At 37.6% G+C, this 18078-nt stretch overlaps 1 protein-coding gene across 4 annotated transcripts in view; it reads left to right on the top strand.

Moving 5' to 3' along the window:
- PROC (protein C, inactivator of coagulation factors Va and VIIIa) overlaps positions 1-16911 on the top strand; it is a 76642-nt gene extending 59731 nt beyond the window's left edge. For all 4 annotated transcript variants that reach the window (XM_074301726.1, XM_074301728.1, XM_074301727.1 and 1 more), the window contains 7 exons: positions 931-1091; positions 3031-3055; positions 3604-3714; positions 5163-5303; positions 8611-8723; positions 10469-10586; positions 15693-16911. In XM_074301726.1, coding sequence (XP_074157827.1) covers positions 931-1091; positions 3031-3055; positions 3604-3714; positions 5163-5303; positions 8611-8723; positions 10469-10586; positions 15693-16273 — 1250 coding nt within the window. In that variant the 3' untranslated portion in view covers positions 16274-16911. The remainder of the gene's footprint in view (positions 1-930; positions 1092-3030; positions 3056-3603; positions 3715-5162; positions 5304-8610; positions 8724-10468; positions 10587-15692) is intronic.
- The last annotated feature ends 1167 nt before the right edge of the window (positions 16912-18078 follow it).

Below are 18078 nucleotides of genomic sequence, written 5' to 3'. Positions count from 1 at the left end.
TCTTTTTTCAAATTTTGAGTTCCAAATTTTCTCCCATTGAGAAAACAATTTGACATAGGTTATACATATGTGATCATGCAAAACATTTCCACATTCAAGAACTTATCTTATTTTATTTACTTAAAATAATCAAATGGAATATTTTTTGGTAGTTGAATTCTTTATTCTCCTTTAAAACTCACCCCAAAGTTCAGCAGTTCCATGAAGTTTTCTTAAATACAAGAGTGATTTTGCCCCAGAGATTTCACATATAGCAGTCTGTTTACAAATGTGTTGCTGCCACAGCCCTATTCTAGACTGTGTTTTCTGAGGGCAGACAATACCTTTTCTAAATGTTTTACACTCTCTTCACTCAACACACAGCTCTATACCGAGAAGAAGCTCAATACATTTTAAGGAAATATTGAATGTTGAAACTATTATAGTCCTAACCATAAATAGAGTCTACCATCTAATTAGGAAAATGAAGCATACATCCTGGGAAATTTAGGGGCTAAATTTCCTCAGAATTAACTCGCTCTCAATCAGTGTAATAAATCTATGTCCCTTAACTTGGAAAAAAAATATAAAATTTAGGGGAGAGTGAGGAGACTAGCTTGACACCTCCTGATCTGATCTCTCCTTTGGAGACAGAGGAAAGAAATAAAAAGGATACTGGTGGCCAAAAGGACCCATCATAGGAAGGAAAAGAGGATTCTGAAAAGGGAAGCTGGGAATGGGTGTGGAGGGAAACCAAAGGAACTTGTGTAGACTTCACAGTTTTGCTGATGCCAGTTCTGGGTTCCTGGCCATGTATCACCACCCACCCTCAGGCTTACAGTCTTGCAGAGTGGTAGAAGTTCCGACTTCTATGCCAGGATTCAAATATTGGCTTACATAGACTTCTACTCATGCTCTCCCTACTGCACCCACCACTCCTCCTTTCTTAAGTGTTCTCTAGCAGCAAGAAAGCCAACCAAATCCTGAGGATTCAGAAACGAGCTAATGCGTTCCTGGAAGAGATTAAACCTGGCAACCTGGAGCGGGAATGCCATGAGGAGATATGTGACCTGGAAGAAGTCCAGGAGATTTTTACCACTAGGGAAGAAACAGTAAGTTGGGATTGCAATATGTCATATCATCCCGCATCCTCCCGCAGATGAACATTCACTACAAGAGCTTCTATACTGAGCAAGGAATCAAGTTCAGAGTCAAGTTAGAGGTCAATTGGATGCTATTCTGACATCAGCAGAGGAGCTGTTTTACTTTCCTGATTATCTAATTGTTAATGCTCTCACTCCTCCTTCTCTTTTCCTCCAGAAGCATCTAGGTGGTGCAATGGATAGAATGTCTGGCCTGCAGTTATGAAGACCTAAGTTCAAATCCTTTCTCAGATATTCACTAGCTGTGTGACTCTGGGCAAATCACCTTATCTCTGTATACCTCCATTTCCTCATCTGTAAAATGGGAATAATAAATCTGCCTCTCAGGGTTGTTTCAAGGATCAAATAGGTAATAATTGTGAAGTGCTTTGTAAAGTAGCTGGCATGTAGTAGGTACTTATATTAGTAGGTAAATATTAATTTACCTTCTTTTCAAATTATTTTAGACTTATTTATTTCTATATATATTGAATGCTTTATAAAATTTCAATTCCTTGAGGGTAGTAACTTTCCTTGTTGTGTTTTTTTTTTTTTTGCATCTCCAGGACTCAGTGTAGTATCCTGCACATATAAAGCACTTAATGTTTACTAGATTGAATTAGAATCTTAGAGATGCTCTTTTCCCCCCTCTTTTCCTCTTGTTCTCTCCTCTTTCTCTCCTTCCTTTTTCCCTCTCTATCTCTCCCTCTCCTGCCTTCTCTCTGTCTCTCTGTGTTTCTGTTTCTCTCTCAAACTTCTGGAGGATGGAGATCTTTGTATTCAATTCTTCCATTTCTTCCTGTTCACTACACCAACATGGAAAAAAATGGATCTCTCTCCCCTCCACAACTCCTTGTAGACAAGGAACTTGGTTATTTATCTTGGGGAGCTAAATGAAAGGAATACTGCTGGTGAATAATAATGACAATGGCACTCCAAAATGGGATGAATCTTTTCTTCCAAAATCCAGTTTCAGATATCATTTTATTTTGCTGTGGTTAGGACTGAGTTAGGACTTCTCATTTTGCAAAGATAGAAAACTGAGATCCATTCTGATTCAAAACAAGTATCAGCCTCCAGTCCTCTCCTGACTCCCATGTCTTACTAGCAGAGTACTTCCATTTCTAGGGACTGCTTAGCTCAGCTCCTAGACCAGAAGAAAGCTCCCAAACAAAAATTCTCCTTTTTCTGTTTGGAGAAAAGGGAGGAGGGATGGATGAGAAGGAAGAATCTTAAGGACAATCTGACTACTCAGCAATAATCTTGGAACAATTACCTGTGGGAAGGTAAGGGAACAATGTGCCTACTATGTGCCAGGCCCTGTGCTAAGCACTTTACAAATATTCTCTCATTTGATTCTTGAAACAGTGCTGGGAAATAAGTACTATTATTATTCCTTTGTCATAGGTAAGGAAACTGAAGCAATCAAAGGTTAAGTGGTTTGCCCAAGACCACAAAGCTAGTGTCTAAGGCTGGATCTAAATTCAGGTCTTCCTGATACTAGAGCTAGCATACTATTCACTGCCCTAACTAGGTACCTCTGATTTGTTCCTGTGGTAAGTGTATGGTGATCCCCAGGACAAAGCCTAGAAAGTAGGATCTAGAATTAAAAGCAGAAGGTCACAAAGTCACAAATGTTCATGGATGGGGTCAGAATAGCCCTATTTTACAGAATGGGAAAATTGAGGCCAAGGAGAACTTGTCCTATAGCACAGTATAGGCCCCCTTTGCTTGGTCTTATTGACACAGAAACCTTTTTCCCATTTCTGACTTGGCCTGCAGGCAGATATGTAAAACAGTGCTGTTCTGAGAAGAAAGCGACTGAAAGGCAGACAAGTTTACCTATACTTGATGCATTTGTCTTGATCTTCTAATTCTCCACTAAAACTTGTGTTTCTTCCCTTCACAGTTAGCTTACTGGTCAAAATATGTGGGTGAGTACCAAATTTTTTATTGTGACTTTTGCTACTCCAACAGACAGTAAGCCAACAGACATTTTCTTCTGGGTTCTTCCAGCTTTGCCTGACTTTTTCTTTAATTTTTTAAGGAAAATTAGGAGAAAACACCATAAGCTTATTCTAGCTGGAGATGGAAAATTGATTTCATGCTTTTTGAAACCTGTTACTATCCTCAGAATATCTTTTTCTGTGACTATATTTGGCCCACTGAACCAGACTTACAGATGTACAGAATATTCTTAGCCCCAAAGCCCCAGTCCATTTTCCTACCCTTAAGGAAAAGTACTTAGTCACATTCACACAATGTTTTAGATCTGCAAAAACCCTTGACAACCGGCCCTCTCTGGGGCATCCTTAAGAACTCAGGCATATATTTTCTCTCTCCAGACTGTGCCAAGCCTATCAGGATTAAATCAAACACTAGGAAATTGGCCAAAGCTGGGAGGATAAAGAAAAGACTGTTTTGTGAACAATCTGCCCCACCTCGTTATTCTCCCAACTCCTATCCTCTAAATATCTTCCAGATGGAGACCTGTGTGAGCCCCATCCCTGCCATAATGGGACCTGTATTGATGGTATTGGTAGCTTTCAGTGCATCTGCAATGAAGGCTGGGAAGGACGCCTTTGTGACCATGGTAACTCTAAGAAGCTTATCTTTCATTTCTTCTCTTGACCAGAGACCCAATGTGGGAGGTCAAAGTAGCATTTGCTAGGTAGAACTGGGAACCCTCCAACAGGAGAGGGTTTAGGGCTCTGTAGCAAGAATGACTCCAGTCCCTTTTCACCCTAAATTAACTTTCAATTTATTCTTTTTCTAACTAAATCCCTGCCTATTTTCCTCAGGTATTTCAGAGAAAGATGACTAGAACTGTGGCAGTGACAAGGTTTGACTAGGAAGTCAGAGAACATGTTTGAGGTGGGGAGCATAGCATGGAAAAAGGGGATAGGGGTGGGGACAGTGAGCTCAAAGAGGAATGAGCAAGCCTGAGGGGGAAGCAAGCTTGGCTGGGACACAGATTGTATGTTAGGATGGAAATTGATAAGAGTGGCTAAGTAGAATGTAAGGTTCTTGGGGACAAGAATGATTTGAATTGGCACCCCCAATGCTAATACAGTAAGTGCTTAATAAATGCAGGAAAAAAATCATAGATTCTGGAATTGAAAGATACTTTATAAGCCTTCTCATGAAACCCTCTCATTTTATAAATAGAACTGAGACCCAGAGTCACAAAGTGTTTGAGGTCACAAAAGTGGCAAGTAAGAACTAGTATTCCATTCCAGGTCTCTGGCTCCAAATTCCACCTGGTGCTGTTGAACTGAGAAGCAGGATTTTTCATAGGATCACATACTTACAGCAGGGATTATTAACTTTTTTTTTGAGTCATGGACCCCTTTGGCAGCCTGGTGAAGCTTATAGACCCCTTCTCAGACTAAAGTTTTAAAATAATTAAATTAAATAATTTAAAATAATTGAAAGAAATAATCAATTTCAGTTAGAGATTAAAGAAAATAAAGATGTAATTTTTCTCCATCCAAGTTCACCCCCCAAAAAATTCTATTGGGGGAGAAGGGGAGCTGTCAATGGATCCCAGGCTAAGAATCCCTACCTGGAGCTAGGAAGCCCAGATGCCACTTATTCAGCTCCTTCATTTTACAGATGAGGAAAATGTGGCCCAGGAAGGTTAAGAAACTTGTACCCAAATCATACAGATAGCGAGCATCTGAAGAAAGATTTGAACTCAGGTCCTCTGATTCATATAATAGACCAAAGCACTATTTATGATGCTCATGGAATTTAAACTGAGAAGTACATTCTTTCTTTGGCATAGACTCTCCCTGAGCATCTTAGGAGGGCCATCATTTGAAAGACATTTTTCCATTTGTATGAAGTTATATTTATCAGTGTTGCCATCATCTATTTGTTCATACATCCCCTCAAAAATAGTTCAGGATTGTTGATTAGGGATAAAAACCTACTTTCTCTTCTTTCTCCCCCCCCACCCCCCATGACCACTCCCATTTCAGAGTGTTGGGAGTCTCCAGAGCCTGATTGATTAACTTCCTGCTTTTGTTCCTGTCTCAGACGTGAGGTATACCAATTGCTCCATAAACAACGGTGGCTGTGCTCACTACTGCATTGAGGACCTCAAGAATCAGCAACGTTATTGCATGTGTGCTCCTGGATACAAGGAGGACGACAACCCTATGGAGTGTAAACCTGTTGGTGAGTGGGGAACCAGAAATGAGGATGGAGGAACCAGAGGGAGAATATCCAGGGCCTTTTATGCATACAAAAAGAGAAGATGGGGCAGAACTGGATCCTTGTGGGAGAACTAGCCATAATTTTTGGCTCCACTGTCATAAAAGTATGTCATTTCACTGAAGGCCAACTCAAGAAGATAAGGAATCATTGAATTGTGTCTGTCTTTAGCAATCAAATTCTTTTTTTTTTTTTTTTTTTTTTTTTTTTGGATCTGGCCTACATCTTCTTATGATGCCTTTCTTATGATCCATTCCTTCAGAAACTTAATTCTCAACTGTTTGTCAAGTAGTCCAAGCTAAAGTGATAGTCCATAATGACTTGAAATGGGAATTCTTAACTTGGGGTTATCAATCCCCCTAAATAGTTAAAAGGGGTATATGAACTCAGATGGGAAAAATGCACTAATCACTAAATGAAATTTAACATTTCCTTTTAATAAATGTAGGCAACAAACATTTTTCTAAAGCTACCATAAGCTTCACCAGGATGCTGAGGGGCAAAGAACCTCTGGATTAGTGTGTTCCCATCTCCTAAGAGCATTCCCAGACTAACAGTGGAATCTCAGATATCAAAGATAGGTGACAGGAGAGGCACATTTTGGCTGGGAGTTGAGTACAGAGACCCCTTTATAGTCCACTATAATAAAGTGGACTCTTACTTTGCTTGTCCTTAAGGTCAAACCTTATGAGTTGTTCATCCTAACTAACCCCTTCCTGATAAGTGGTCTTCCATTCCTACTTGAAGATTTCTAAAGAGAGGAGCCCACTACTTTCCAAGTTATCACTTTGGGGTTGTTCTAATTCTGAGAAATTTTCCTGATATCAAGCCTAAATTTGATTCTATGTAGCTTCCACTGTTGCTTTTGGTTCTGCCCTCTAGGGCTAAACAGAACAATTTAGTTTTGTTTTTTTGGATTTTGTTTTTTTGTTTTTTTGCCAAATGGCCTCCCTTTAAATACTTGAATATAGCTGCCATGTCCCTAAGTCTTCTCCTCACCTGGTTAGACACACCCAAGTCCTCAATCAATTCTTATACCTCTTCTTTTGTAAGATATTCACTATTTCTTTAATGATTAATTTTAGTGTAACAATAAAAACTAGCTGCCACTGGATCCAGAATAGGGAGACAAGACTGAGTCACTTTCTTTTTCCACTGAGGGATCTGAATTCTAGACCCCTACATGTGCATAGTCCTAATAAAGCCTAATCTCCAACGATAGGAGTCAGGTTCTTTTGTTTCGCTCTCTGGCTTTATGATGCTTGACTCAGAATCCTAGGGAGAGTGATTTTAACTTGTTAGGTTTATGTTCAGGATCTCCCCAAAGGTAGGGTGGAAATGTTCTCAAGGTACAGTGTAAATCATGTATAGGACAACATTTATTTCTTTTACACAAATGACATTTTAAATAAGCACAAACTTCACAAATGCTCATTGGCTGAAACACAAGTTATAGTTGTAACATTATTATCATTATACTCTCCAGGAAAATTAGGACAAATATTAAAATATGAAGCAAGAGTTGATAAATAGGCATTTTACATTTCACCTCAATTCTGCATTGTCCAGTCAGTCCCCTTCAGATCCATTTCTTGTAAACCTTTTAGGAGATAAGATTTTCTTCTTGCTGTTAGTCTTGTTTTCTGATTCTGGAGTTCCTCTTGTTGCCAATTAGTTCTTACTGAACTTTAATCTCTTGATCACAAGGCTGACTCTAAGGGTGACTGTCAGGGTAATTACTTAATCACTCATACTCAGGAAAGAAAGAAAGAAGTATAAAGGCCCAGGCTTAGCTCTTCCATTCCCTATTTTAGTTGCTATATGTTTAGAATTTGGCATTTTTGCTGAGGTGGGGGAAGAACAGCTTTTCCTATTCCCAACCCCCAATCTCTTACAGAGAACTCAGGGAGAACAACTTGCTACCTAGAAAAGTCAAAGGGAGAGTGGGCTGGAAACTGCCTCTCCTTTTTAATGACAGAGTACTTCACCTCTCTACAGGGAGAGGTCCAGAGGACTACCCAGGGTTTACTGTATCATATCAAAGCACCAAGTCCTTTCAGTATTGAGCCATATATTTTCCTGAAAGTATCTAGGGCACAAGTTCAGTACCACACCAATTGGACTCTGGGAAGAATAACCTATGCTTTTTATTTTGGTGGTGGGGTAGGGGTAGCATGGAAGGGTTGCTGCCATTTATTTGTCATTACACTATAATTTTCTGGGAATCAAATATAAATTTGCTGCCTACAATTTTCTGACTTTGTTCTCCTCCTTTAAAAAAAAATCAGGACATTTATCTTTTCCATCAGTCATTTTCCTTGACCTTTCAAACATCAGTGATAGGAGCTCAGCAATCACCAGCTGCCAATTCTTTAAGGCCTCGATAGTGACTAGAATTTATTAAGGATAATAATGTCCTCTCATCTTCTGAACTATCTTGAATATAAACTCCCTGTTAGCCATTTTCATCCTATTATTTCCAGGACAAAGAAAACAAAAATGGAATAGGAATATTGAATGGCCCACCTTCTCTTTGTTCTCTTCAGGCTTTCTTAGGGGGTCTCATCTCAGAAGTAGCATACCCTCCAGTTTAGAACAATTACTTTGAAGACACATTCCTGCTCTCAGGACTCTCTAGGATTTACTCTTTATTCTCAGAAGCTCTTCTTGTGTCTCCTCTTAGCTAAGTCCTTCCCCATTCCCCTTGAAATCTTGACTCAAATTTTACTTCTTTCATGAAGCTTTCCCAGACCACTGTGGCTATCGTTGTTCTTACAGTCCTTGCCACATAATACCTTATTCCAAGTCTACAACCCAGGAATTTAATAGTTCTCTAATTTTTATATATTTGTGTTTTATGATTGTAAATTCTTTAAGATAAAGGACCATGATTGGTCCAATATCCACCACCGTCCTAGTGTAGAACTGGGCATATGGTAGCTTTTATTTTTGATTAAAAGCTACATGCTTAGGCAACCTAGTAAGTGCTTACTATTGGTATACTGACTGATCTTTGAAGAGAAATAGCCACACCATGAAATGTTTGGATTAGAAAGTCTTTTAGAGACCCTTGATCCAAATGAGGAAGTAGAGGATGTAATTTACCTGAGATCATACAGCCGGGTCAGCATCACCAGTAAATCTGTAAGAAGAAGGTGACTATGATAGATGGAAAGATACTGACCTAGCTGGATGTTTCTATAAAGGGCTTTTGAGGACTGAGCAGTTTGCCTATTCGATTTCTTACTGACAGTGTACCCTTGTTTTCTAGCAAATTTTCCATGTGGGAAACCAAAAGTGCATTACCCAATGCCAAATTCTGAAGGATTACAAATACGAATCTTAGGAGGGAGACCAGCAAACAAAGGAGACAGCCCATGGCAGGTAAGGAAGTCTACATTCAAGATTATAACCACCTTTAATTTATTTATTAATTCAAATAATTCTCAAGTTTTTATTAATGTTATTACTACTACTACTACTACTACTATTATTCATTACTACTACTATTATTACTACTACTATAACTAAGCAAGCATTTAATAGTACTTTTATGTCTACAAAGAAATTCACAAATGTTATCTCAATTAAAATATTATCTAATTTTATCTTCATAACAATTCTAGGAAGTAAGTTCTATCACCCCCATTTTACAGATGAGGAAAAAGGCAGACAGGTTAAAAAAAAAAAACTTGCCCAAATTCACTTCCCTAGTGAGTATCTGAGAGTAGATTTGAACTCATATCTTCAGATACAGGGCTCTATTCACTATACCACCTAGTACAATACAGTATATCATACTGTCTGTATACAACATGAATAAAACACAATCTATGTCCTTGTGGAGCTTACAGTTTAATCACGGTGCTAAGGAATAAAAGAAATACACAAATGACATGCATGTAGAGATAAGATTTTTATACAGAAAAATCACTTCTTTCTGCTGTCTTGATTATCTTAATTTAGAACTATTAAGCTCACAGAGTGATAAAGAACCTAGGTAAAGATGTATAGGAAGCATATGGAAATTTGAGTCAAGGCTAGAGAGAGGGGATTGAAAGATTTTACCTCCTTAGCATCAGTGACAGTCCCCTAGAAATGAATGTGGAGTTCTCATGATATATCAATGTGAATAATAAACACACTGAAGAAGATAAAGGAATAAGTGAAGTGAGCAAAATTATCAAAGATAAAGTTCTTTAAAAGATGAAGATAAAATTATGAAATTTGACAACTTGCAAGTAAAACAATGGATTCACTGAGAAAAAGAAATATTTTTTCTAAAGGACAGAACAGATAAATTCTAAAACTACTCATCTAGAAGAATGGAAATTTTGCAAACAAAAGTAACAGATCTAGATGGGGGTAGATGGGAGCAACAAAACTCAGAGTGATAACCTCAGTGTTAAACTTGTTAAGTTGTCAAGTGCATGTAAAACAATGGATTCACTGAGAAAAATAAATGATTTATCATTTATTTATTATTATTTTTGCCAAGGCAATTGGGGTTAAGTAACTTTCCCAGGATCACATAGCCAGGAAGTGTTAAGTGTCTGAAGCCACATTTGAACACAGGCCCTCCTGACTTCAGGGCTGATGCTCTATCCACTGTGCCACCTAGTTGCCCCAGAAGTAATTTTTCTAGGATGGAGTGGACAAGTTCCAAAAGTATTCATCTAGAAGAGTACTTGGAAGTTTTGCAAACAAATTCATACTGACAACCTAAGTATTGTGTTATTGATGCCCCCTAAAAAGAAAGAATGTTAGAATATGTCTCAGAAATGTTTTTTTTTTTTTTAAAGGAACAGACAGCATTGTAACTCAGACCTCCAAAGGGGTCAATCACAAATTCGACCTAAGTAAACACATTATTATCAAACTTCAGGATTATAAAGATAAGTAGATTGTTTTGTAAGCAGCCAGAAAAGAAAGACTCCATGTCAGAGGTTAAGAATAACAGAACTGGATTATAACAACCTGAAAATCAAGGGAAACTATATTTCATACCCAAATCAGGTGTTCAGCAAAGCTGACTAAAGTGGCCTTAGTTTCTCCTCATCTGCCAAATGAGTGGGAAAACTATCTCTAGCATTCTTTCCATCTCTGAATCCTGTGAACTCTTGTTTCAGGTGATACTGTTGGACTCCAGGGCAAAATTAAAGTGTGGAGGTGTCCTTATTCATTCTTCTTGGGTGCTAACTGCAGCCCATTGTGTGGAACATCCAAAATACCTTACAGTAAGACTTGGTAAGGAAATTGCACATGGTCTCTCTGCTTGTGTTGGTGAAGGCAAGCTTGGGGTGTGGGAGAGATTGGAAAACATCTAATCATTTTTCAATGAATATCTGATATTTAAGAGACTACTTTAAGTTTCTTTTTGTTAATTTCTATGATTCTTCATGAGGTTTTAAAAACTTCTATGTCCTTGTGACCCTATGTGTCTAGAATCAGAAAAATACTGAAGAGATAGTCATTTTTTCCCTGAGACTTTCCCTGGGAATTTGAACTATTTCTATTTTTATCAGCATTGAGGGAAAGGAAGAAACAGTGATCTGAGTTTCCAGGGACTGCTTATTTTTGTATTGATGCCCAACTGACTTTGAAGAAGTAGTTCATCCTTGAAAAGGATTCACTAGGATCCAAACCAAGGCTAGCAGTTCATCAAGGAAGGGTGATTGAATCTGAGTCACTGAGTTTCCAGAGGCAAGAAGCAGGGCATAAAGCCATCTGACTTGTACTTCTGACTTTGCCTTAACTAACTGTGTGGTCTCTGGTTGCTACTTTTTCTAGTTAAACAACTGTCCTCTAGCAGTGCCTTCTACTATGAAATGGTAATGAGACATAACAAAAAGAGGACTTTAAGTGAATAGGAGGTGTCTGGATTTTACAGCATTTCCCATCCATGTCACCAGTTTATGTCACATATTTACCATTTTGCTGTATGGAACCAGACTGAAGACAGAAAATCTAGGTCCTGGTTCTGACTGCTATTTACTAGCTTTGTGATTTAAGTCACTTAACTCTTTCCATGATCTAGGATCCTCGTGTAAAATGTCAATTATAAAATACCTGCCCTGTATATAATCCCTTTTGTTAAAATATTGAATATTGAAGTGGTAGAGGGCTTTATCAGAAATTAGACTTCCATTTTGCAGCTAAAAATATTTATAGTCATTACTTCCACTTTCTTACTTCTCCATCATATTTCAACCCCCTGCAGTCTGGATTTAATTCTCATCAACATGATTGAAACTGCTCTCTCCAAGGTGATAAATGATTTCTTTGCTGCTAAATCCCTGGCCTAATGCTCTGTATTTCTTTGTCCAAATTACTCAAAATCTTGGTATATCTTAGTTTCCTCTTCAATAAAAGGGGGGAAAATAGTTGCCCTATCTCTTTCAAAGAGCTATTGTAAGGATAAGAACAGCTTTGCCAAATATGATGGGGTAGACAAATGGGAATTAGGATGGTAACAGTGGGAACAGTTCCCCAAACAGGGATCCCATGAAGATGAATGGATCATATCCTGTCATAGTCATAGGGTTAGATCTGGAGGGGACTTTAGACATCATTTTTTAAAAATTAATTATAGTTTTTATTTACCAGATATATGCATGGGTAATTTTATAGCATTGACAATTGCCAAACCTTTTGTTATAATTTTTCCCCTCCTTCCCCCCTCTCGATAGCAGGTTGACCAATACATGTTAAATGTGTTAAAGTATAAATTAAATACAATATATGTATACATGTTCAAACAATTGTTTTGCTGTACAAAAAGAATCAGACTTTGAAATAATGTACAGTTAGCCTGTGAAGGAAATCAAAAATGCAGGCGGACAAAAATAGAGGGATTAGGAATTCTATGTAGTGGTTCATAATCATCTCCTAGAGTTCTTTTGCTGAGTGTAGCTGGTTCAGTTCATTACTGCTCTATCGGAACTGATTTGGTTCATCTCATTGTTGAAAATGGCCACATCCATCAAAATTGATCATCATATAGTATTGTTGTTGAAGTATATAATGATCTCCTGGTCCTGCTCATCTCACTCAGCATCAGTTCATGTAAGTCTCTCCAGGCCTTTCTGAAATCATTCTATTGGTTTAGACATCATTTAGTTCACTCTCTTCGATTTATTGATGGAAAACTAAAGCTTAGAGAAGGAAGTGACTTGTCCACGATCATATAGATAGCAGAACCAGGATTCAAAAAAAAATCTGGCATATAGAGTCATAGATTTAGAACTAGAAAGGACTTGAGAAGTCATTGAGTCCAATGTGAGAACATTATGGGTGAAATAATAAGAGGCAATATATTATTATGAAAGGAATCCTGCAAGTGTTTCATAGGGTCATAGATTTAGAACTACAAAAGACTTGAGAGGTCATTGACTCCAACCCTCCCATTTTACAGATTAGGAAATTCTTTCCATCATTACGGAACTAGAGGGGAAAAAAACACTACCTGAAAAGATGAAAACACAGGAGCACTCCATTAAAAAGAACTTAACAGTTCCTATGGGGGAACGTTATGGGTGAAATAATAAGAGGCAATGTATTATTATGGAAGGAGCATTGATTGGACCGAGAGTCAAGAGACCCAGCTCTTAGTCCTGACTTTGTAATTACCTAAGCAAATATGAGAATTCACTTTATTCTGTTTAGACCTCAGCTTCTTCATTTAGAATATCAAGGAAATAGATGTGAACACTAAGATTTTTAATTCAGCATCCCTTCATGAAACATAATGATACTCTATTGTCCGAATCTGTTATAATTCAAATAATCTATATGGAGAATGCTAGTCTGTTCTTTACCTTTTGAAAGAATTTCACCAGATTATTGTTATTGTTCTCCTGAGATAAATAGCTTAAAATGGGAATAGGAAGAATGATCTGATTTAGAGCTGCAATGAGGGATTATAAAAGATGATCAAGAACAACCTCCTAATTTGACAGGTTTGAAGAGGCTCAGTGATTTATCCAGTTTCTCCTAAGCAATAATTGGCAGATTTGGGATTGGAACTCAGGTTTCCTGGCTCTAAATCCATTACTTTTTCCATTACAGCACAGAGTAGGCACAGAAAGTGAGGGTTTGTAGGAGTGATCCATTTCTCTCATCCTTTGAATTCCTTGAAGCAAAATTTACCCTGTAGGGAAAAGAGGTAGAAATGAAATAATGGCATCAAGCACATTTCACCTCCAGGATGCCAGATTTATGCACCAAACACTTATTGAACCCTCATTATTTATATGATACCCTTCTGGGTTCTCTGGGTAATAAAAATATGATCATATTAGAATCAGGTCCTGGCTTTGAGGAGACTAATGATTTAAATCTAGGAGATTGGACATACCTTCATAAAGAAATTACTAATACAAGATAGTATTTAAGTATATGCTAAATAAACCCTACAGAAGTTCCAGATGATCAAAGTTTGTTCTTTTGCACTTTGTTCTTGGTATTGATCTTTTCAGGTGTCTAGTCTTCACCGAAAAGTGAACATCCCATACTCTAAAACTGTCTTCTTAGCTCCCTCTCCTTCAGATTTCCATTCCCTCAGTGCTGATTTCAAAAATCTGAATAAGATATTATTAATTTCTGACTATATTAATCTCCCAGGAATATTTAGATTTCAAAAGAAGCTATACTTGGAAAGATAATGATTGAGTTCCATTTTGGGTTTTGGAATTCATCGACTGGCCTACAGGTCTAGATGACTACTTGGGTAAAAGGAGCTTGGAGAAATTTAAACATATTTTTGTATGAACTAATTGGTCTACATAATAGGGGGAAATATTATTAGGACTCAAATTCTCCCAGAAAAGCCTTATTCTCATGCAAAATAACAGGATTTTGTAGAGTATCATTTGGGAGATGCCTCCTTAATTCAAATAAATGGATTTATAAATGATGAATTTTCAAGTACTGTGATGGTCTAGCAATTGGTAAATTTTTAGGTACTGGGGTTTCCCCACTATAGCTTAAATGGATCCATTTGATTTTCTCCTATTTGTTATTTCATCTCTTTGTCCTTACCAAGGTTGTGCCTTATATCTAGTTCTGCCTCTTGGAATCTCTTCATTCCTTCAAATCTTGGCTCAAGTCCTCCCACCTACACAAAGCTCATCTTGATCTCCAAACCTAAAATTAATTGCTAGCATTTTCCTCCCACAACTATGTTCTGAATTTACTTGTATTTATATTTAGTTATGTATGTGTGTACATATACATTTATTTTAAATTAAGTTTTATTTTAAAAATTATAATAGTTTTTTTACTTTTAAAATATATGCAAAGATAGTTTTCAACATTCACCTTTGCAAAACCTTGTGTTCCAAATTTTTCTCCTTCCCTTCTCCCTATCTCCTTCCCTAGACAGCAAGTAATCCAATACAGGTTAAACATGTGCAATTCTTCTAAACATATTTCCACATTTATCATGCTTATGTGTATATATATATATATATATATTTATACAAATACTTTGTATTTATTGATGTTTGGACACATGCTTCTGGAGGTCAGTGATGACTTCTGTGTTTGTCTTCCTATTCCTAGTGCTTCATAAATATTTGTTGAATGAATTAATTGAATACCCACTCAACATAAACATGTGTTTGTGATTATGGAGAGATTCATAATAGCTAACATTTATATACTACCTGAGGTTTCCAAAGCACTTTGCAAATTTTATTTCAGTTTATAACAACATATCTGGGAGGTAGATACTCTTATTAAGATCCCTATTTTATACATTGGGAAACTGAGGCAGAAAAAGGTAAACTGACTTTCCAAATTACAGAGTTAGGAAGTGTCTGAGCTTAGATTTGAACTCACATCTTCCTGACTTCCTTTTGGTAGGAACTGGGCTAAACTGTAACCAGGAAATGTTTAAGAAAACAAAGATTCAATACATTGTAGATAATGTTACTTTGTGGTTTTCTAAGGCAATATGAGGTTGTATGAATCTATTTCTATCTGAGTTTAATATGTTCTAGGGCAGGCTACATTTTCCCCAGAAGAGATAACTGAGATCCACTGAGCTAAGTGAATTGCCTAAGATCACATAAGTAGGAAATAGCAGAGCTGGACTTAAACTCTGATCTTTGATCTGCAAATCTAGCACTTTTAACTCTATGCCAAACTACAATCAAAATACAGAATAGAGACTCTAATCTTAGACTTTCTTTATAGGAGTGCATGCCTGTATATTTCTTATGTGGGCAGTCATTTCCCAGGGGAAAGAGATAGGTGGAGGAACAGTTTCTAAGTCCCTTTTTTCTTTTTTTTTTTTTCCCCACTCCCTCTCCCCCTCCCTCTGTATCCCCTGACATCCCTTCTTTTTGCCAGGTGAATACAACATGCGGCGGTTTGAGAATTCAGAGATGGATTTTAGCATACAGGAAACTATTGTGCACCCAAACTACACCAAAAGTACCTCGGACAATGACATTGCGCTGCTCTACCTGAACAAGCCCGTTGTCTTCTCCAGATACATCCTGCCCATCTGCCTTCCCAACCAGGGATTGGCCCATAGAGAGCTCATGAAGGTGGGGAAGGAAATGGTGATAACAGGCTGGGGCCGTCAGTTTGAAGAGTCCAGGAACCGCACCTATATTCTCAGGTTTATCAAAATCCCCCTGGCCTCTCGTGTTGAATGCTCTCAAACCATGCAAAACAGTGTCTCAGAGAACATGCTCTGTGCAGGAATCCTTGGTGACCGGCGCGATGCTTGTGAGGGGGATAGCGGGGGCCCTATGGTTACGGAATTCCGGGGGACATGGTTCCTAGTGGGCCTGGTAAGCTGGGGAGAGGGTTGTGGGCGACCAAACAACTTTGGCATTTACACCAAAGTCAGCCAGTATCTCAGCTGGATGCAGGACCACATAAAAGCAAAAGAACTTTCATCAAAGAGTGAATCAGCACCTTAGTCCTTAGAGAAGGACTCGGAGGAGTTCAGAGCCCAAAGTGAGATTATGGGTCTTCCACTGGCATTAAACAGAGTACAAAGTTTGCCCATGTCCATCCTTATTTTTCTCTTAATCTGAAAGCTATCAAGCACCTACTAGGGATGGAGAGGAGATGCCAATAGAATACAAGGCAAGAATCTACCTCTCTTTGAATTTGCCATCTAGCATCTCCCTACATACAAATCTCCAGACAATGCCTTTGACCTAGTTCTCCCTCATGCCTGGAATTTTCTCCCTCCTTTCTTTTTCCTCTTGACATTCTTGGCTTCCTTCAAGACTCAGATCAACTGCCACCTGCTGTAGGGGTTCTCTTCTGGGCCTTTCATTCATATGAATCTTCCATTTCAAGGTTTTCTTCCTCTTATTCTGTACATATCTTAATGTCCCTATTTATTTACATATTGTCACCTCTTAAGGAGCCCTCCATTAGTATGTAAGCTCCTTGAGGGCAGGGACTGATTTGGGTTTTTTTGTTTGTTTGTTTTTTGCCTTTCTTGGTATCCCCAACACCCAACATGATGCCTGGAGGATAGTTGGGTAATAATAAATATTATCAATTAATTAACCTAAATAAATACTTTATTGATGGAAAACAATGATATGATGTGTGGAACTCTGGATTTGGTGTTTGGATGACCAGATTTTACCCTTGGAGTCTATAAATGAGTATCTATGTGAAAATGGACAAATTATTTCACTTCTTCAGACTTCAGTTTTCTCATCTGTAAAATTACTAGTTTGAACTAGTTTATTACTAAGGTTCTTAAGTTTTAAATATGATAGCTAAAACATATCCATAGTTACAAATTGACAAAGTACAGATGAACCTTAATTTAAGAGAACTCCATATACATAATTCTTGACATAAATAGAGACAGTTATTTATTTTTTAAAAATATTTCTATAAATTTTAGTCAAAGGACTTGGGTTCAAATTCTGACTCAATCAACTAAAGCAAGCATTTATTAAGATCCAATTATGTGCCAAACACCGTGCTAATGGTTAATAGTCCCTTCCTTTAAGAATATCACATTTTAATGGGGAGGCAAAATGTACAAAAGTTTGTACAAGCAAGATACATATAGAACAGATTGGAGAAAACCTCTCAGAAGGGAAGGCTCTAGAACCTGGGGGGAAACAAGAAAGATTTTCTGTAGGAAATGACACTTGGGTGTCATTTAAGACTGGAGTCTTAAAAGACTTAATTGTATTTTTATTTTCCAGTTGTTTCAGTCATGTCTGATTCTTTGTGACGCTCTTTGGGATTTTCTTGGCAAAGATACTGAAGTGGTTTGCCATTTTCTTCTCCAGTTCATTTTACAGATGAGAAAATTGAGACAAATAAGATTAAGTGACTTGCCCAGATTCATACAGTTAAGTGTCTGAGGCCATACTTGAATTCAGGAATGTTAAATCTTCCTCACTCCAGACTCAACACTTTTACCTACTTGCCACCTAGTTGTCCCATTTATAACTGAATTATCTTAGGTAAATCATTTCCTCTCTCTGAGTTTCTTCATTGGTGAAAGGAAAAGGAAAGCATTGAACTTTAATCTAATGGCCTTTGGAACTCTGCATTGTCCTTTAGTTGTAGATCTTTAACTATTTGACAAAAGGTTGGGTAAGAATTATGGAAGGATTGTAGGGAGAGGTAGAGTTCAATTCCTAGGAGTCTTTGCTGGTTGAAATATTGGTTAGAAAGTAAGATAACTCACTTCTGAAATCACAATGTAAATCAATGAGAAGGAAGGGACTTATAAAAGTGT

Source organism: Sminthopsis crassicaudata, chromosome 3 (assembly GCF_048593235.1).
Source record: "Sminthopsis crassicaudata isolate SCR6 chromosome 3, ASM4859323v1, whole genome shotgun sequence".
Taxonomy (NCBI): Eukaryota; Metazoa; Chordata; class Mammalia; order Dasyuromorphia; family Dasyuridae; genus Sminthopsis; species Sminthopsis crassicaudata.
Note: the sequence above shows the minus strand (reverse complement) of the source record. Positions and strands in the feature narration are given on the sequence as shown.